This window comes from Pieris rapae, chromosome 24 (assembly GCF_905147795.1).
Source record: "Pieris rapae chromosome 24, ilPieRapa1.1, whole genome shotgun sequence".
In the NCBI taxonomy this organism is placed as follows: Eukaryota; Metazoa; Arthropoda; class Insecta; order Lepidoptera; family Pieridae; genus Pieris; species Pieris rapae.
In genome coordinates this window covers 4,003,338-4,025,119 of record NC_059532.1, presented here as the reverse complement: position 1 = coordinate 4,025,119, position 21,782 = coordinate 4,003,338, and the positions used below count along the sequence as shown (strand labels likewise).

General features: G+C 32.9%; 1 protein-coding gene across 2 annotated transcripts; it reads right to left on the bottom strand.

The window, feature by feature from the left end:
- Nucleotides 1-6,203: 6,203 nt before the first annotated feature.
- LOC110995943 (UDP-glucose 6-dehydrogenase) lies at nucleotides 6,204-18,194 on the bottom strand. 2 transcript variants are annotated; one of them, XM_045633648.1, is made up of 3 exons: nucleotides 16,488-18,194; nucleotides 13,103-13,105; nucleotides 6,204-7,688 (listed from the first exon to the last, which is right to left on the bottom strand). In XM_045633648.1, the coding sequence occupies exon 1, from the start codon at nucleotides 17,926-17,928 to the stop codon at nucleotides 16,489-16,491; it is 1,440 nt and encodes a 479-aa protein (XP_045489604.1). In that variant the 5' UTR covers nucleotides 17,929-18,194; the 3' UTR covers nucleotides 6,204-7,688; nucleotides 13,103-13,105; nucleotide 16,488. The 2 variants fall into 2 exon arrangements, with proteins under 2 accessions (XP_045489604.1, XP_022119083.1); XM_022263391.2 differs by lacking the exon at nucleotides 13,103-13,105.
- Nucleotides 18,195-21,782: the final 3,588 nt, after the last annotated feature.

The following is a 21,782-nucleotide window of genomic DNA, read 5'->3' as shown; positions in this document are numbered from 1 at the left end:
GCGTCCATAAATTACGTGAGGTGTTTAAGGGGGGGGAGGGGGTCGAGTCAAATCTCATCTAATCTTACGTTGGAGATAAGGGGGGTCTCGGCAAATATCACGCAATTTTTTTAAAAAGCACAAAGCAAATTTGTTTTTTTTTTCTTTTTACAATAACAATCCAACGCGTTTACGTAAGAAACTCACATTTTGAATAATCTCACGTGAGATTGGCGGATGGGGGAGGGGGTTGAATAAAATCTCACGACATCTCACCAGGGGGGAGGGAGGGGCAGAAAATTAAAAAAAACACCTCACGTAATTTATGGACACCCCCTTATTGGTTCTCTTCCATGAGTCCCTTCATACAAGCACGTGTTAAATGTCGACGGAGACGGTTCATTATGTACTTGCCTTTATAAAAAGACGTTTGTTCTTATGTACTATTAAAAGTACAAGTACAGGCGTAGCAAGATAAAAATCTTCGTTTGTACATAAAACGACACTAACAATAGTAAAAAAGGGGTTTTATACATAGACAGTTTTAGTATAAATTATATAATTAAAGTTTATTTAAAAATCACAAAAATCTATGTTGACTATAGCTAACTTTGGGGTGTCGGTTTTTTGTGATGGTGTGCGCTTATCTTTAATTTCTCCGGAACGCAAAAAGAACTATCTTAGAAACTATTACGACTCAGAAATCTGGGACCAAGGTTTATACCGCCACCGCTTAGTGATTCACGAATGACTGAAGTTGAAGAGAGAAGTGGTGCTCTTTCTCCAACTGAAAAGGAGAATCTTCATCCAGTCTACTTAAAGACTTGCACTTTTTTTTTCAAGCTCTTAGCATTATCAGCTAAACTTAGGCTGTTTATCACAGTCGAGCTGAGCTGATAATGACGAAAGCTCACTGGGGTTCAGGTCCATAAGGCGCAGAAGTGTCATATAAGCTCAGTTGAAAATACTTCGGTAGCGCTTTTTAATCTGTGACGTCATCGCATGTTTGATCGACAGATTATAGATGTCGCTACAAACATTAATTACTGGATTGATTTGATACGCTAGATACTCTAGAATCCCTTAATTTTTAAAAACACCAGACCAGAAATTTAATCTAATAAATAATATACGATTCGTAACAATTACTAACGTTATTATATAGAACTTGTGACAATTTATCTCTGTGGTACAATTAATGTGAAGAACTGTCAAATCAACGAGTTTGACAGTGCTGATGTGATCAAAAATGGCCTCCAAACGTGAAAGAAATGGAAATGTGTAGATTTTTTTATTTTATTACGCAGTATGTTGACGTATTTATATTATATGGCAACTTTAGAAGGTAGGGTTGCCAACAAATGTATACGTAGAAATTATTAATTCAAAATTAATGAGGGTAACATTGTATCGAAATTTAATACGCTAATATGCTAATTCTGATGTTGTTAAATCACACAGAAAATTCTTGAATGAACCAGTAGGCTGGCCCACTTATGGTGTGATAGTCTTACATATGACATAATTGATGGCTCTGTTAATTATGACGTCATCTAGTTTACAGAGTATCGATATGGATACTTGACAGTTTTTTTAGTTTATTTAAATACATTATTAATTACACACCAATTTCATACATAATATGTTTGTCTATGAACACGATAAACTCAAAAACTAATGGATTTTCGTATAAATCACTTCTTGGTGTGATTGAAGTCACTTCATAATGGTTTTTATGTAAAGTGGTGAATTATGAAGGCGTCACTATCTTGCCAATGATCTTCAAAGTGCGAAGCTATGGGTGACATGGTTTTATATGATGTTAATCTAGAAACATCAGAGTTAGCATCTTAGCTACAGATGGGTAACGCGGCGCTGACACTTTTACATTTCACATTATGAAAAACAGATTTTTATGTCTTTGATAATCATTAAAATCGCTAAAAACTATTGTTTTATACACTGACAACTAATTTTGACATATAGTTTGGCAGTCTTAATGGTAACGTTTTAAGAATGTGTATAAGAGTGTGTAAAACTTTTGTTTGCGTCATTTTTATTCTCAAAGTTTTTATTAAGCATTATGTTTACTGTCGGAATTATATTATTATTATTTTTGTCATTCACATAATATTTCACATTTGTCAACTTGACATACAGGAATCATACTTATTACAAGTCTCGGCTCTGAATGTAGTGACCGCAAGTACCAAGTGTTCTTTCAGCACAGACTCTAGAATTAGTTTTAAGAGAATTTGCTAAATTTAACTAAAATTGGAAACAAAATGAAAAAGGTGCTGCCTTGGCTTGGCTTCCGGACGCGATAATGTATCGGCTCCATTGATAGTTGACTTCAAACACGCTGTCAAGTGTCATCTGTCAGAATGTAGAGGGCGCCGCCAATATTTGGCTTAGAGACGCGGTAATGTGTATAATGTCAGCTGTTATATTGAGTTGGCGCCATTAGACCAGTTACCCATTTGTAGCGAGTGTATATAAGTATATAGGTTTGGAACGGTGCAGCTTGTAATCTGTAGATTATGTATTTATTTAGAATTATTTGTGGACATATCAACGGTTTTTCATTGGTTTTAGGCTGATTGTACACGAGCGGATTTGTCGTGTCGTTTTTTTACAATTTTGTTGCTTTTCTTAAATGTATTTTTACCAGTGTAAACATTTTACAGAAATATATAGTAACATTTTCTTTATTCTAATTCGTATATCAAGTCATACTCTCTGTTGATATCTTTCAAATGTGTCAAACTTTGTGACGTTTCAGAGATGACAGTAAGATTTAAAGACTTAGCCCAAATTTAAAATCCCGTAAGTAAAAAATGTATCGATCTTTGACATATGAAGTCGTTATTCGCCCTTAGAATGGATTCTGAAGTTCATTGTAAGTGTTATACACTTACAAAAAGCAAAGAGCGTACCAATTCTTAAAAGGCAGGCAACTCACTCGTGAGCAGTGAGATTGTCCATTGGCAGCAGCATCATTTAACATCAGGTGAGCCTCCTGTCCGTTTGCCCCGCGTTCTATAAAAAAATCGCGTCAAAACCGCTAGTGTATACACACCTTTCTAGTCCGCAGTTGAGCTGCGATGTAATTGGTTATTGCATTATTATTTGTAAATACTTTTTTAATACTCATCGGTCACACAAAACGCATTTATTATTTTAAGTGAAACGTATTGGCGATGGTTTTGTATTTGATAAAACACAACATAGAACATGAACACTAAAACAATGTTAAAACCTTTTTGTCTAACGCACAATTTGAGGGAGAGACGAACAAGTATTAAAAATGGTCTTCAAATCTTTATGTTGGAGCAATGGCGCCTACTGTTAACTGTCAATTGTCATTGTCAATTTATGAGCTCTGTGACAGTTGACAGTAGCTCGATTGCTTTGATGTCAAGATTATTAGCTGCAATGTGAGGTGCATGAATTGAGTTACATGATGCACAGCCCCGGATCTTAGGCTATTATATATTTTTTAAATACCGCTTGCAGCCAATATTTTAAATAAGGTGTCATTCCGAAAGACTGATATAGGACTCCCTCCAAGCATGCCACTAGGTCCATTCCGCTGATCCAGTCGATCATATTAAATCTTCCGATAATGGTAATTTATTTGCCAGCTTCCCTAGATCCGGGGCTGTTGGATTATTGTTTACTATATATATCCTTTATTAATTACAAAAGTATCGCCAGTATAGATGTTGTGATAGTGGCAGCCTAAATTAATTTTATCATGTGTATATTTAAAGTTATTTTTGAGGATATTTTCGACGGAGACGTTGTTTGTGTAATTTTTAATAAAGAAATAGCAATTTATAATATTGTTTTATTATTCCCTTTGTAGAATTATTATTAGGGATCGAACTAAGGGTAGTCTTGATGACGGATTCAAAGTCAATAATTTATTTCAATGAGGTACTTCCGAAAGTCGAAATTTCAAGGTAAGTGCGTGCATACAAAGTACTCGTGTCAGAAATGAAACTTCTTTGTAAATTATTACTACGGAAAAGCACAAATGAATGACCAGTATATCATCATTTCATAATTGTATATCTATATTCACACTGTATATATATATACAGATAGTTTTGTTTGCAGATGATACGTCCTTGATTTTTAAAATCAAAAGACAAATAACGAATTTTGACGATGTGAACAACGCTCTCTCTTCGATTGTCCATTGGTTTAGTATGAATAACCTTCTGCTTAATGCAAAAAAAACGAAATGCATTAAATTTTGTGCAAGAAATGCGAGGGTTATGGGTACTAGACCAATTATAAATAATGAGGAATTGAATCTGGATGATACAACTGTATTTCTTGGGATCACCTTGGATTCAAAACTTCAGTGGTCCCCTCATATCAACGGATTGGCGAAGAGACTTAGTTCTGCAGCTTACGCGGTTAAAAAAATTCGCTCACTGACTGATGTCGATACAGCTAAACTTGTTTATTTTAGTTACTTTCATAGCTTAATGACTTATGGCTTATTGTTATGGGGTCACGCTGCTGATGTCGAATCTGTTTTCATTCTGCAGAAGAGGGCTATTCGTGCAATCTATAATTTAAAATGTAGGGAATCTCTCAGAGATAAATTCAAGGAAATTAATATACTTACCTTTCCCTCGCAATATATTTATGAAAATATTATGTTTGTATACAAAAATAGTGATAAATATACTAGATTAGAACATACGCACAATGTCAATACTCGGAACAAACGCAGGCTGCAATTTCCCCGTACTAGACTATGTAAAGTTAGTAATTCTTTTTAGGGAAAAGGGATAGTCTTTTTTAATAAAATCCCAGAGGCTCTTTTATCTTTGCCTTTTAATAAATTTAAGAAATGTATTAAAGAAAAGCTGTGTAAAAAGGCTTACTATAAAGTTATTGATTATCTAGTTGATAAAAGGGCCTGGGACTAATGCTGGGCAGGCTACCTCTAATTAATTTGATATATTTGTTTTAAATATTGTTTGATGATTTGCTTTTTTAAAAGAGTACCGAGAGTTTTTTACGCCGGCTTTTTCTCTCGGCCTACACCCTCTGTCTTCTTTGCCGATGAGTAGGGATGCCTACAAGTTCGAATTGATTGACGTGGAATACCTAAGTGATACCTAGATGATCTTATGTTCCAAAATAAACGTATTTTATTTTTTTATTTTTATTTTATAATATGCTAATGATAGAAAAAAATCGCGTTTACTGCACAAGACGTTGTGCCACCCTTTCTTTACGACACATGCAAATTGTCATATTAGTGACATAAACAGTTTTTAGCGTGTAATTTATTCATACCTTAAGGGGGCGTCCATAAATTACGTGAGGTGTTTTTTTTAATTTTCTGCCCTCCCTCCCCCCCTGGTGAGATGTCGTGAGATTTTATTCAACCCCCTCCCCCAATCTCACGTGAGATTTTTCCAAAATGTGAGTTTCTTACGTAAACGCGTTGGATTGTTATTGTAAAAAGAAAAAAACAAATTTGCTTCGTGCTTTTATTACGACTAGTGATCTTAATCGTATTACGATTACGCTTAAGATCAAATCTTAAGCATGTACAATCTGGATTAAATGGACCAAAATAGTATATTTTTTTTTGTTTCAATCAGAAAAAAAATTGCGTGATATTTGCCGAGACCCCCCCTCTCTCCAACGTAAGATTAGATGAGATTTGACTCGACCCCCTCCCCCCTTAAACACCTCACGTAATTTATGGACGCCCCCTAATCTGAAACGCGCTCGAGAATCTGTGATGATTATTTTTGTTTTAATGTCATTCTTTATCCTGGCGGTCGCGATAGTGGGCTCATATTTGGTGGAGGTATATTATATGTATATTAATCTGTTTCGCTGTAGTAAATCTCGATATACCCGCTTGGCCCCCCTACTATAGGAAAAAAACAGATTTAACACGAATACTTATAATCGAAGTGTGGCGATAAAGAGCAGATAATAAAATAAAAAGCCTCTTATTCTGAACTGCTTTAGTTCAGTGTGCCTCTTGGCAAAGGCCTCTAACAATCCCATTTTAGTTCCTTTAATGCTTCTTCAAGTTCTAATAAAGATTCTGGCGTTCGTAATGTTCTGGTATTTAGTGTTGCTATGTATAACTTGTTTTCATTCCTTTTGTTTTTTATTCTTGTTAGAGGGTGATAAAGTGCAGATATTAGGAATTAATTAAAACAATTATTTTGTAAATAATGTTTAATAAAATACACTTTAAAATAGTTGTGTAATTTGATTATACCTTAATTGTAGCTAAATTATTGAATCTGCTACCTGTACAATGACATTCATACATTCGTGACAAATAAAAGTACAAATGTAATTCAAACAATTATCTGAAAAATAATAACATAAATACATTCGATAGGCAAGGTTGAACATTGACATTTTTAAAATGTCATCCGTGAAAAACAATTGTAATACCAGTCAATATACATTTTTTAGTAAAATAAATGGAGAAGAAAATATAATAATCTCTAAGATTCTTCATTCAGCATTAGTAGCAACCAAACTTAAGCTTAAAGTAGATTTTTTTTTAATTGACAAACTGCTAAAGCCGCCATTTCTAGTCTGTCAAAATGCAAATAAGAAAAGTCAATTTGGACTTTGACATGTAAGAAAGATTTAATAGAATATACACTTTTCTGTAATCTTGCTATGAACTAAATAATTGAGATATATTAAGAGTTTTGGTACGAATTTGAATCGCACTTATTTAATACAGAAACTGGTTTTCCAATTAATACTTAAAGCTTCTTAAACTAAAGCTTAAATCGACCAATATTTATTTAATTCAATAAAAAAATACCGGTCAAGTTATAATAATACTTATTTGTCATATTACTAATAATAAATGAATGTTTACAATGAGTATGTTTTGATTTGACTCAACGTTTCAATATTTTTGTTAAGTATAGTAAAAGTAATAGCTAAAGAATGTATCACCTGTCCATTCGTTACTTACAATGACAGATATGGGCCGGTTTGCGTCACTGGTTAGATGTACATTAAATTTAACATTACACTTATATTAACTATATTATTGATTTTTTGTCACATAATTTATTGAAATAATCATGTCTACTGGAAAGTTATATAATATAATTAATTTCTGAACGAACACATGTTACATTATAATAGACAAACACCCAGCGATGTCTATACCCTGCGTAGACATTATTTTTTATCCTCACCTTGATATTTTATGGGGAGGGGGGATAGGCTCAGAGTATCTCTCTCATCGCACGATATGCGAGTACAATAAGGCGAACCTATTGCATCACTTCACGCGTTTTTAGATAGACAGTAGTACTACCGGTCGTGCCTGCCAGGCTAAAGCCCGAAGGAAACAGCATGGCCCTCCTACTAGGTAGTAAGTATATATTCAACAAATGACGGTTAATAAACAGATAAGATAAAATTGAAGACTTTCACATTGTTAATGTTACTGACAGTTATAAGTACACATAATACAGTAGTCTATGCGAAAAAAGTACCTTCGTACTGTAACGATATTTTTTATAATAGTAATATTATTTTATGAAATTTTATAGCCGCCAAATGTGTTCGCTTTCCGCACATATTATCAAAGATTTAACGTACGAAATTGAACCATAGATCATCTAAATGTGTCTGCTTGAATCTTGAATAACTTATTTCAGGGGTGCGAAGATGTTTAGCTGAAACAAAGAATATTTTAATAATTAATATGTATGTTAGAAATGAGCTCTAGTTAATGTATGGGCATATAATTCGTATCGCAAATCACAATTTCAATCGCGTCGGCAGCGCTGTAAAATATGTCAAAACAGATAGAGGTTGGACATCTCTTGGAACTAGATTTAAGTTTCTTCTAGAACTGCGACAGTGGTGCTCATAAACACATTAATCCGTCCGTCAGATTAGACTTTAATCCAAACTTATGCAGATATTTATCTAGGATACATATAAATCATTTTGATAATCTATAATCATGTGAATTTGCAAAACAATATCCATTTATATGTTATTACAATTGACTATGAAAAAGATTTGATATTTGGGATAACTTTGCAAACTCTGTCAATTGTCATCATTAAAAACGCAATTCGATTTACGCAAGACATAATTATTTGAATTTCGGTACTTTGTCAGTGTCATTTCTGTTAAACGTTACTACACGCACAAATCAACTTGGCACCTGATTTAGCGATAATGACACTTGGCGAGGTGCCTAGTTAACTTCTGCGTGTAGTAATTCATAACTAACCCGGCATAGGAATGTCTGTTTGGATTATATAAACCCGTGAGCTGTATTAGCGACTACTTTAATCACATATATAGATAAAAGATAAGCCTAAACGCTCAATTCATATGAAAATAATGATACACTAAAATTTCATAGTAGTACGATCCCAGGCTGTGCACCAATGAGTATGCGTATTTAACATTCGCTCAAACCAGCTTGCGAACCAATCCAAAAAGTTAACGGCGACAGAAGTAGCAGGCTGATTTTTTTGTATGGTTATAATGAATAAAGTCATACTACTGATCCATTTCAAATATTATTTACTTAGACTTTGATCTGTTTCCAAATAGTAAAAAAAAAGTGCCTGCGAACAAAGTACACATGTGAGAAGTAAAATTTCTTTGTAAATTAATTATTACTCAGGTATTCATCTAATCACTCCATTTGTTTGTGTATCTATATATAAACTGTTTACATACTGTATACGTGCTAATGATAATATAAATAAATAAAAACGTTATGCGACAAATCGCTGCATATCTTCTTAACGTTCCGTAAAAATTTTACCCCACATATACAGGCGCCTAAAGAGGTTTCACTTTTAAAAAATTAGCTTGAGTAATACTTGACATTAAGTCTTGGTAATCAAATATTCTATTGTTTATTGCGCTTAACAGTTATTTTATTAAAAGAATAAGTCCCTTAATCTAGTTTTAATTACCCTATTTCTAACTGTAGTGAAGTTTAGTGTTAAAAACTTAAAGTAAAAACACAATATGTTAATTTATACATTTATTAATTGAATTTAAATTAAAACCTCTCAAAATTAAATTTTTTCATGTAAAAAATACGTAACATTAAATAAACTATAAATAAAATAACATAAGCAATAAGTCAATATTTTTAGTGAGAAGGATGAACCTGATGCTTTAATAATAAATTATCAACATAGGTACTTTTATAAATAATGTATATGTTTTGATATTATAAGATAGTATGATGTAAGTAAATAGGTACTATCAGTGTGTTTAGATCCACTATCGTGGACCCCCATTTTCGTTTCATGGACCCCCAAATTATACTTTCGCTAACGTAGACCGCTTGCAGGTTGTCATAGACCCCAAGGGGTCGATATAGACCACTTTTCGTATACGCATTTTCCGTTTTTAATTATTAAATATGTATTTAAAAATTAAAATTGAAAAATGTGTGTAAATTGCTGACGCAAACGAATACTTAACGTTTTACCTAGCTCAAACCTTTTCCACGTTCCTAATAAATATGATGCGTTTAAATTCGATTATAATTGTATTGATTTTTGTAAATATGTATGTTAAAATAAATAAAAATGTTCGTTCCTCGGAAGAATACCCTAATAAAGTCTCTATCTAATTTTGTTTTTAATTGTCCCGGTTAAAAAACGAAATTCCCGTATAATTACCGTTTGCCCCTGATATGCAAAAAAAGATCTGGCAACCCTAACGGCGACTAAACCAACATTTAACTTTTCACCTTCAAACTATGTCAGAATAAGCATTTCTAAAAAAGTTATTTTGTTAACCGTTTTTGTATAAGTAATAATAAATACATAATATCGTTCTTTCGTTCGGTTTTTCAGTACGCAGTTTATAGAAGGTCATGGTACGAAAAAATGGTGTATTTTTTAAAGAAAGTCATGGTAGGGTCATGTTATTAATATGGCATTAACATGGCTGTTGGTGTTTTTATAAACAAATTATTTTTAAAGCCTAATGTGAACTACAAAGAATCCGCTGTACTAAAATTTGATAACTTATCACAACAGGAAACATTAAAACACATTAATTGATAACAATCATAACACGATTTTTACGACAGTTGTAAATTTGAAAATACAATTTAGATATCGGTATTTTATGTCTGATCACAATAAATTAAAATTCCACGTAAAATTTATAATCAAGTGCCGCTAAACAAGACTATTGCCCTCACGATTTGAATCATTCGAACCAGGGATGAGGCTTAAGCCACTAGGCCATATATACATGTATATGTGTGTGTATATATATATATATATGGGTGACGAATACCTAATTAATCCTGATCCTTGGATTGATTTGCTCCAGTTCAAACAATTTGTATTAAAAACTTAGCGTTTAAAAAGAGTGGCGGAAAGTTCTTGACAGTTCTTCTTGCCCGTTTTACGCCCTTGACTAGCGAACTGGTAGTAAATGTAAATTTACAATTATAATTTTTTTCGACGTTCATAAGTGTACTTGTGTACCTATATTAGTATAGTTTGAGTTTGAGCGGACCAATTATTTGAAGGCCGGCAGCGCACTTGCGAGCCATCTGGCAATGTGTCATTGATCAATTTAGCCTCCTGCCCGTTTGCCTACTATTACATAAAAAAAATCACACAGATTATTATCGTATTTCAATTAATAAAGACTATATTAATTTATAACAATTGTTTATATGTATATTAAAACTGGAGTGTGTGATCTGTGCTAATCTATTAATTGTAACTTTTTTAAATGTGTTGTCTATGTACAGTACGCACAGTATATGTAGCATCCTTATTTCAGATGTCAGAATAATAGCAAATAGACAAAAGTAACTTTTACAATGAAGATAAATTAGATGCAACTCGCAAGATGACCATGACATATTTTTATTGTCAATGTTCTTCTATTAGACCACAGAGTAATGTCATCTTCACAAAAGGCGGTAAAATGGCAGCAGATTTCCCGCGTTTTACTTGACACGAACATAACTTAAAGACGCGAGTTATGTAAACATGTGTTATGTTATATATACATATTTTAGTTAATAATCGAAGGCGTAAAACAAATGTTACTAATGCACTCTTATAGGCAAAATGTCCGTTTAGTATTTCTCATACTCATAAATTATAATGTTTAATGTTTAAAGAACTTTATTTCTCATTACAAAACAGAAATATTTTATTTACATGAGAAACTTAATATTAATATGTATATATTATATACGAGCGAGATACACGTCGCCATTAGCCGTAACAATTTTAGTCAGCTATGTTCATTCTAACATGCATCTTTAATGCCTTTTTGAATTTGTCAAACACTCCAATATAACCTTATACATAATTATAATATAACCTTCTCGTTTCCGATAATATCCAATAACGTAAGTTTCACTTACATTTAAATAGAACACATTTCAAAGACGGGAACATCCAACATAATCTAATCAAATCCTAGGTCCTAAAAGAATCCTGGCTTTGAGACCCAAGAACTTGAAATTATTTTTTAAGATACATAATTTAATCATTAGAGCCAAGTCATAGCTTCGATCCCTGACTGTGCACCAATAGAATTTCTTTCCATGTAGGAATTTAACATTCGCTCGAACGATGAAGGAAAACATCGTGCGGAAACCGGCTTGCCTTAGACACAAAAAGTCATTTGCGTGTGTCAGGCACAGGTCTACTTGCCTATTAGATTACAAATCATGAAACAGATACAAATCTAAGGCCCCTAGCAGACGTTCTAGCGTTTCGAACGCGATACGTGTGAAATGCCATTGTATCACGTATAATTTTAGGAAAAACGCACTGTGAAGGTCCCTGGATTGCCTTGAGGTGTCACGACTGATGGAATGAATAATTGCACGTTTTGTTAATTAAGATACACGGAAATCGGGGTATAATGTTAAATAATTCATTTAAAAAAAATTTAAATAGTTTTAACACTGGCACGAAATAAACCATAGAGCTTCGTGTAACATTTTTAATAGACAAAGTTATAAGTCTATTTAATGACACTGTGACAGTTGTCGTTGAATGGAAAGAAGATCAATCTGTATAAGAAAAAGTTTAATTTAGACTAGTGTTAGTAATTAAAAAAAAACTATTTTGAACTCTTTACGTATAGTCGTCAGACGTTAGTTGCACCTTTTGTATTTATTATTTTCAAGCATCTTCGATATTTCAATGCAATTCAATGTAAACAAAAGAACGGATTTCTTGGAAAGTGGTACACGATAATTATGTATATTATGGTAGCGAAGTATAAATAAATAAAGTAAAGTATTTACAGTTTTTTTATCCTACATAGTAATAATAATAAATATAAATAATAATGAGGTAGTCCAAGGATTCCATGTTATTGCAAAGCTGGGATAAGTTGGACTTTGAAATCATATACACGAAATAGATGATACCTACTGATTATGTCTTATGTCTGGGGGGACCTTGATTGGAACACCTCCAAGTGATTTTCGCTGCAGGAGTTGCGTCTATAATTTTGTGTAATGTATTGAAATTCGTTTAACCGTCAATTTTCTACTTTTCTATTGGTTATTAGAGATGTGATATTTTTCACAAAAATTCGATTTTTAATGTTTTTTTAGCATGAAAAATCGATAAATAAAAAAATCGATTTTTTATATTTGTCAATTATTTCCTATTTTTTAAATTTTAAAATATAAGAATAACAAACCTCAATCAGTATCATCAAATTCGTGTTTATGATTTCTAAGTCGTTACCACTGGTATTCCTATTGCGTCTTAAAAATAATCATATTTACCCACTCTTAGATACATTTAAAAATTGATAAATAAAAAAAAACAAATTTAAAAAGTTTGGTCCCTATGCTGTAGGTACGTTTTGGCAGCATTTTCTCGCCGAAGAATATTGAATACTGTATATTTATGTGTTGGGCATAAAAATGAAAACTTCCCAATTATCACATACTATTAATAATATAATACATATATAGATCGTAGGTTCGAATGGCTACGCATCAATAAACTTACTATGTGCGTATTAACAATCGCTCACGTTGGAAAATATAAACGGCATGCCTTAGACCGAAAGACAACAATGTCAGTCACAGGAGACTGACAACCTACTTGCCTATTAGATTGACAAATGATCACGCTACATACAGATTTCTGAAGCCCTAAAAAGTTTTGAATTGGTACGTTTTTTTCTTGAAGGACCCTAAATCGAATTGGTACATATATAATACTGTTTATAGTAAACGGAAACCGCCAGCCGGATGCATGAATAGTCGTTTGTTTTTAGATATTTCAAAGCTCCAACATATGTTCACCATTTGCGTTCGTCGAACACGTCTTTTAGCAACGCGCCCTGCACGGGCAGCCATGACCCGTAAACCTTGAAAAAATACATACCTAATATTTCACATGAATCAGTGAAGCTTTTGATTTTACCGCGAATAGATAAACAGACATTTTTTTAAATTATTTACAAAATAATATATCACAGTATGTTAAATTAGAACCTCTGTGGTTTGTATCAATGTAACCATAGCAGTGTTGTTTAGGAGCGCGACAAATGCATATAAAAGTAGTTTTTTAAATTTATTTATGTTGGTTAGTGTTAGGCTATCTAATATATGTTTGTGTAGACTATTTATTAGCCGCGGTAGCAAATACAGCAATGTTCTCGTCATATATGTCGTGTTGCGTGTATTGTAGGCATTATCGTGCTCTAGAACTCATTAAGAAATTTAGGCAACGTTGGTAATAACGATTTCTGTGTGTTATATAAGTATTTTTACAGATACAACATGCAGTTAAATACTTAAGAACTTGGCATTCTATTGGTAAAAGAATGGTTGGTTAAATTTTGAGATTACCTCCTACAATCACATGAACTTTATAATATTACCATTGATATAGATTATATATGGTCTGTTTCAACCCTTTTTTTATCTGTGCATATCATAAATTCGTGTGTCTATTTGAATAAAATGATATCAAAAAGTTCGAAATTAATATCAGAAACGTATGGATCGGCGCGCTAAATGGTTGACAAGCGCGCGACTCTTCAAACTTCTCTATGAAGTATGTGGTTTATTAGATTTATACGTTCATAGGAGGATTGGTTGAGGGTTCATTTATTTAAGGGGTACTTTAAAAAAAGGCTATGACTGAAATATTAAACAGCTATAATAGTCCATGATCGAAATTTTATAGTACTGGCATATTTGAAATTCTCTCTCAAGTTGAGTGAATAACAAAAAACGTTGGGGGTTTCAATCGTTATTTAGGGGTATTTAAGTTTTTTTTTATAGAACGGGGCAAACGGGCAGGAGGCTCACCTGATGTTAAGTGATACCGCCGCCCATGGACACTCAATGCCAGAGGGTTTAACTAGAGTTAGTCTTAGTCTTACGTGAAGCATTCCGTAAGAGTTGTTAACACTATAAAACAAAATTAACAACATAGACATAACATAATTTACTATATACAAGATTTTCTTACGGGACTTGACATGTAATGAAATTGAAATCAAGAAAGCGTTAACAATGTCATGAATATTATAATTCATTGCATAAACGAAACTCTAATTCTATCTAATTTATTCTATAAAAGAATATTAGAGATGTTGAGGAGAGTCTTGGATCGTGGGGTTTAAGGGCCCTAGTTAAGGCCCTAATTAATAAATGTTGTCGATTGGTAGATAGTACCGCTGACCCTGCTGGTGCTTCCCGCAACTAATAATTATCGCAATACAACGAGGAAATGCTGACAACGTTAAAGGTACACTGCTACAGGAAAAAAAAATGTGAGCTGTCACGGGACGCCTGGCAGATGTGAAACATCGACATTATTTTGTAAAAGTAATATGCAGAAAAGAACAGATTGTGATAGAAACTAAATATGTCATAATGATAAAATAAAATATTACGATTTTTTTCCAGATAACGATGACTATTTGTTGAATAAACATTACTTTCATTAAATATTTTTAATGCGAAATTTACTACTGTATTTAGACTGTATATCATATAGCGGCGATGCGTCGCCACGCCAGAAATCGGTTTTACGTGCGGCTATAGATGTTTCACATCAAAAACTTTTTACATTTATTTTAATTTTCTTTTTATTATTACTATAAGTAGGATAGACCAAGAATTACTATAGCGTGGCAGATGACCTTGTACCCGTAGTTAAGTATTTCTATCAAATATGAGCCCCCTATCGCCGCCCGAGGAGAAAGGATGAGATTATAATATCAAAAATAATCATCACAAATCCTCGAGCAGGCGATTTTTTTTGCTCATAATAATAACGACCGCGAGTTTGCGTGACATCGAAATCGCAATATTATAACATAGGATTGTTTTTTTAGGTTCGACCGTACGTACGACCAACATGCAAACAATTACATACGTACATTATTAAAAATTCGTAGGAGATGGATGCTATCAATATCTGACGCGCTCGTGTCCATGGCACAATTTTTTTTTCAATTTTTAATGTCTATGTCTATGTCATAGCCCCCTACACCGATGAAAAAGTTTTTTCTTTTCTTATAATTATCTAAGCTTCGCAGCCCAATAGGTCTCTATGACGTTAAATTAAATCCCCATTTATTATCCCTACTACTCGTATATGTTGGTAGAAAATTGTAAATACTGTATATGTTGTGATTAGTAATAAACGTCAATTTACATTGTTAAATATTGAAAATCTAATTTTAATTTACATTTGATTTAACTTCACTTTTTCTGTAACCATAAAACCAATTTGAAAATTCTTTTCTCTTTATTGCTTGGGTTATACTCCAAATCAGAGTCTGTTTGTTTCAAAAGCTATATGTAAAAGTGTTTACATTAAAACGAATCTTTACAAATATAATTTTATTAAAAATAGCAAATTGTTACACCGTTTCTTTTAAATAAAAAAAGGGCTTTACATCAAGAGAATAGGACAGTGTTTCTAGAGTATAAGATTATAGTCAAAATAACTATGAATTAACTATTATTTTAAATTTATCTAACTATTATTTTTAATAAAATGCAGCAACTAAAGCATCAAAAACACTTGGATTGCTGTTAATAGAAGCCGTGGATATCATATTAAAATAAGATTATATTCAATAGCGTTCACATAAGAATTGTTTTTTATGTAATTACTAACACTGTAATAAACTTATTCTACAAAAGATTTTTCATTTTTCTAATAAACAACATTGTAACATCAAAATATGCACAGTCCATTGAGTATCTTTATGTAGAGTTTACACTGAATATTAATTGATATTTTAAACATTTACAAATTATAGAATTACTTAAACTCCTATAAGACAATTTCTTAGAATTATTATTAGATTTAATAATACCTAACAGTTTACATGTAAATAATGTTTAAAATGTTTCTTGTGCAAAATAGTATTAGCAATAAAAATCATTGCTAATAAAGTTAGAAATTCTATTTCTTAATTCATATATTAGATACACACATAAAAATACTTACTCTAAGGTAATGTCTGACTGCCTTGTGCCCTAATACTGCTTGTTCTTGACAAACGCTTGCCAATTGTTTGCACATGGAAACCAATGTTTATTAATGCTTCATGATCTAAGATCTTCCGTCCATCAAAAATGTAGGCTGGCTTCATCATTACATTGTATATTTTTTTAAAGTCTAATTCTTTGAATTCATCCCATTCAGTACATAGAACTATAGCATGAGCACCAGTTACGGCTGAATAGGCAGAGTTGTGTATCTCTATGTTTTTCCTTACGACTTCTGGCTCATTTGTTACTTGCGGATGGGTCAACTCATAGTATATCTGGTCAGTTTCCACCTTAGGATCATAGATATGTAGTTTTGCTCCTTCATCTAATAATGTCTTTGATACACAAATTGCTGGTGATTCTCTTGTATCACCTGTATTTTTCTTGAATGAAAAGCCAAGTATAGCAATGTTCTTGTCTGAGACTGTGTTAAAAAGTGACTCAATAACTTTTCTTGTAAAACGGTTTTTCTGGTAATCATTAAAACTAACAACTTGCTGCCAATAAGCAGCAACTTCTGGCAGGTTTAAACATTCTGATAAGTATATTAAGTTAAGTATATCTTTTTGGAAACAACTACCACCAAAGCCAATAGATGCTTCTAGGAACTTTGGACCTATTCTTGAGTCACGGCCAACTGCTCTTGCTACTTCAGATACATCAGCACCAGTTGCTTCACACACAGCTGATAGAGAATTAATACTAGATATTCTTTGAGCTAAAAATGCATTAGCAGCTAATTTTGATAGCTCAGAGCTCCATGTGTTTGTAGTTAGAATATTCTTGGCTGGGATCCAATGTTCATACACCCAACAAAGTGCCTGAACAGCTTTCTGGCCTTCAGGAGTGTCTTCACCACCAATAAGCACCCTCTCTGATTCAACTAAATCTACAATAGCAGTGCCTTCTGCAAGAAACTCTGGGTTAGACAGAATTTGATACTCTACCCCAGGTTTTGTATTGGCACGAAGTATTTTCATAATAATCTCAGCAGCTTTTACTGGTACCGTACTCTTTTCAACCACAATTTTGTTACTGGTGGCTAAATCGGCTATCATTCGTGCCGCGCCCTCAATATACTTCAAATCAGCGGCTCTACCCTTGCCATTTCCTATGGTTTTTGTCGGAGTATTTACAGAAATAAATATCAAGTCAGCCTCTTGAATGCTATTTGCAATATCTGTAGAAAAGAACAAGTTTTTTCCTCTGCACTCTTTTACTACTTCATCAAGACCCGGCTCGTAGATTGGTAATTTGTCAGAATTCCACTGGTTAATACGTTCAATACTTTTGTCACATACAGTTACTTTAATATCGGGACATTTCCACGCAATCACACTGCAAGTTGGGCCTCCAACGTAGCCAGCGCCGAGGCAGCAAATTTTTTCAATCACCATTTTTACGTGTTAACTCTCGCGACGATATAACAAATCTAATGCTATTTAAATCTTAATGTAGTGTTAAATTTGTTTGATAGCTCGAGGCGAATAACGGGCAGTGTTTGCTACGAGTTCATTTTAAATGCATTACGGACTTGCAGACGTCTACCTCCTACCACCGAAGTCAATGACATTTTAAAACTGGTTTACTAGTGATGAGCAGTTAAGCTCATACGTAGTCGATAAAAGTCATTTTTCTATCGACGTTAAGAGCACGGAAATAGAAACCATTTTATTTTTTACAAATATCATATAGTATATATCTTAATCGTGGACATGATTAAGATATCACATAATCTATTATCAATTTTATATATAATAATCGGATTAGTGCAAAATTACTATATATATATATAATTTAACGATTCAAACAACTTTAACATAGTAATTATGGCAAATACATGTTAACTTTAATGAGTCACGTCTACCTGGATTTTAACTGACTCATCAGGATGCATAATGCGTGGAACACAGACACGATTTGTTTTAGGGATGGCGATCTGAGATCGATTAATCGAAGAATCGATTTTTCGAGCAGAAAATATCGATTTTTTAAATCGATATGAAGTACTGTGTCGATTCACTGAATCGATATATCACCCTTGAAAATCGACATTCGATTTTTTCTGTTTTGGTATAAACCATACAATTATTTGCATTTAGTTGAATGTGCCTGAATTATAAGAGTGCTGCCGGTTAAAGAGTTAACTACTCATAAACTCGCGAGATGGCTGTATGTTTAGTATCCTTTACTCGCCTCTCTTTAATAAAAAAGTTACGTTTGTAGTCTTTGACTTTATGTATTTATAATCTGTGACGATTGATATTGCATTATTCATTTGTTGTTGTCGTTTAATGAATACTGTTATTAGCGTAATATAAGTATTTTCATGATTGATTTTCATCAGATTTTCATGTAGTGTTTGTTGCGAAATAATAACTAATTGAGAGTAGGTAAGTAAATAAGTAAGGGCAATAGCGCACTAGCGGCCAGGCCGCAGCGGCCAGGTCGCGGCGGCCATCGAGATAGAAACCATAGTATGAAATCGCCATATAGCACGCGCACCTGGCCGCACGCGGCCAGCGGCCACACCGAGCCGCAGCGGCCAGCGAGATCGAAGCGACGCATTTGCGGCCCGTGTTCGGTCGCTGGTCGCTGCGGCCACTGGGATCAATTGCATTGTAGTTAAATAAGCAGTGTGCGCGCACTAGCCGTGGCGGCCGCGCGTATTGTGGAACTACAGCGTGTTTTGTAATCATTGCGATGTCTTTGGACACGAAAAGATTTATAACTGATTTATTGATTATTTATTATGTATTGATGGACTTAATTTTCTTAACAGTTCTTCAAACGAAGACTTGCTCATCCGCAAATAATTAAAGAACTTTTCATCATATTGCTGAAGGTCGGTTAAATAAGTATGAAATAATCCCTTTGTTCGCCTTTCTCGTAGTAAGGGATGGACCCAATATTTTTTCCTTTTCTTTTTCTGCTTCTTACTAAGATACAAAAGCACTGCTATTTCCTCAACGTCCATTTTGAAGCGCGCTGTATAAGCAACTGACTATCGTAGCCGCAGTTTTGGCCGCGTTGCAAATCGCAACCCCTGCGGCCGGGCCGCGCGTCTGGCCGCTGCGGCCTGGCCGCTAGTGCGCTATTACCCTAAAGTGCTTCTTATTTTTTACTTTGACGCTATTATTTTCAGTTTGTTCTGTTAGTTGTGATTATGATTTAAATTTACTTTTACACAGGAATAATCAGCATTGAAATAACTAATAAGTAATATGTGGAATTCTTATTGATGGAAGTGTTCATACTTCATTCACGATTACTTTATGTCCAATTATCTATTTAACGTCAAAGCATCAAATTATTCATCTTGTTTACAGAAAAAATAGTAAAGCTCCCATTATCATTTTAAAAATAAACTATCGCTTTTACTCTAATGTTTTTTTAAAACTCTTACCTTATTTTTTACTTTTTTGCAATCAATAAAAACATTCAGTATATAAATACTTATTTTTTTTTTATAGTTGATCTTATAGTTTGATACGGTAATAAAAATAATTGTTATTTTTGAATTCCCTGATTTTATTGATAAGATATCGTTAATTGCAATATTAATCTTGTTTTTAGTAAAATTGATACAAATTTACATTGTAAACGCAAACTTGAAAAAAAGATCGATTTTTTAAGAATCGATTTTGTAGGCCTCGAATTTTTCGTGAATCGATTCATTAGACTACGATTCGAATCGATTTAAAAATCGATCTTTTTCGTAAAGAATCGCCATCCCTAATTTGTTTTAAGTACAGCAGTATTATGCTAGTCATTTAACATAGATAAACTCTTTGTGTTGTTGAAGCACCAAGGTATCTTATATATGATATATATCTTGTTAAATGGCATTAACATTTTGTTTGCCAAAAAATAATAGCTTTAGGACTTTTAAACGTCCTAATATTTTTTTATCCGAAAGATCCGATTTTCAGAATAATCGACATTCTAACAACTCTATGGACAAAGCGATTGATGGTTTTTTGACATTTGACAGACAAATGCTGCCACGGGATTTGCTTAGAGTATGCTTAGCTGCTTTTTTCGACAATAAACAATTAATTTGGCGCTTTTTTAACATCACGGATCCGAAATCCGAATATAATATGGTTAGGCCATATTATAACAAATTTTAGTGAAATCACATTTGAATCAAAATATTTCAAACAAAAACGTAGAAACAATAAAATGTTTAAATTATTAAATTAAACGTAATCGAAGTTCAATATTTCTGAAAATAATTAAATAAGAAATTAAAACTAATGTTACTCTTGCAATATTTATATAGAAATTTAAGATTTGGTTACACGCGTCGATCCTGTGACGTTGACGTCGCCACGCAATGTTCAAACTATAATCTATTGATGTGTATTAAAGTGTCCATAAAACCGTTCGAGACGTATTTTCTTAATTATTGTATGAATATTTTATTTTACAGATCCTGGGACATCGGTATGCTTTAACTAATAGAGGATATCATTTTTATTATTTACTTAACCCTCACATACAACAATAAATGTGAAATAATTAAATGCTTATTGTTATTTACGAATGCTAAATGAATGTAATGTAAATGCTGAATAGTTTCTGAGTCTAGCTTTAACTTTGACGATAAGTTATCGCCACGCTTATAATACATATAAATAGCGCTATTTATGTGGTGAGCTTTAACAAATAAGTGCGCCTGAGTCAGCAAATTGTACAGCCTTGGCTCATACAGTTTAAATTAAATTACATCATATATGCCAAACAATAACTATAATATAAAGACTGATTCACAGATAACAAATATGATCTCGAAAAATCTTACCAAAACTGTCAGAAATATATCCACTTCTGGTGCAGAAGAAAACAGTAGGGGAGCGAGATTTTTAGCGTAATTAGCTGCAAATACTTTCACAAAGGTCTTTTACGTTTTTGCACTTTTTCTAGTCTTCCATAAATCTGTTGTCAGTTTGGTCTATTGTCAATAGTTTCCACAGCGTATACATATAATAAAAAAAATATTGGTTTTCACATCTTGGTTTACACTTTCATAATTTCATATAATATCCTATTTATGAAAATATTCTATTAATGAAATAGCGATTTCGTAGAATTCAAATAAAACACATTTCAAATCGCGCCAGTGGTTTAGGAGAGTATTTAATGCAAATAAAAAAACAATTATTCCTTTTCTAGGCGTGAAGAGTTTAGAATGAGTGTTATATTAAATAAGCCGTGATAAGACTAAGAGAAAAAAAAACAAGATTTT

Bases quoted from the DNA above. Each gene is read 5' to 3' on its own strand.
- LOC110995943 (XM_045633648.1), bottom strand. From the start codon at position 17,928: ATGGTGATTGAAAAAATTTGCTGCCTCGGCGCTGGCTACGTTGGAGGC.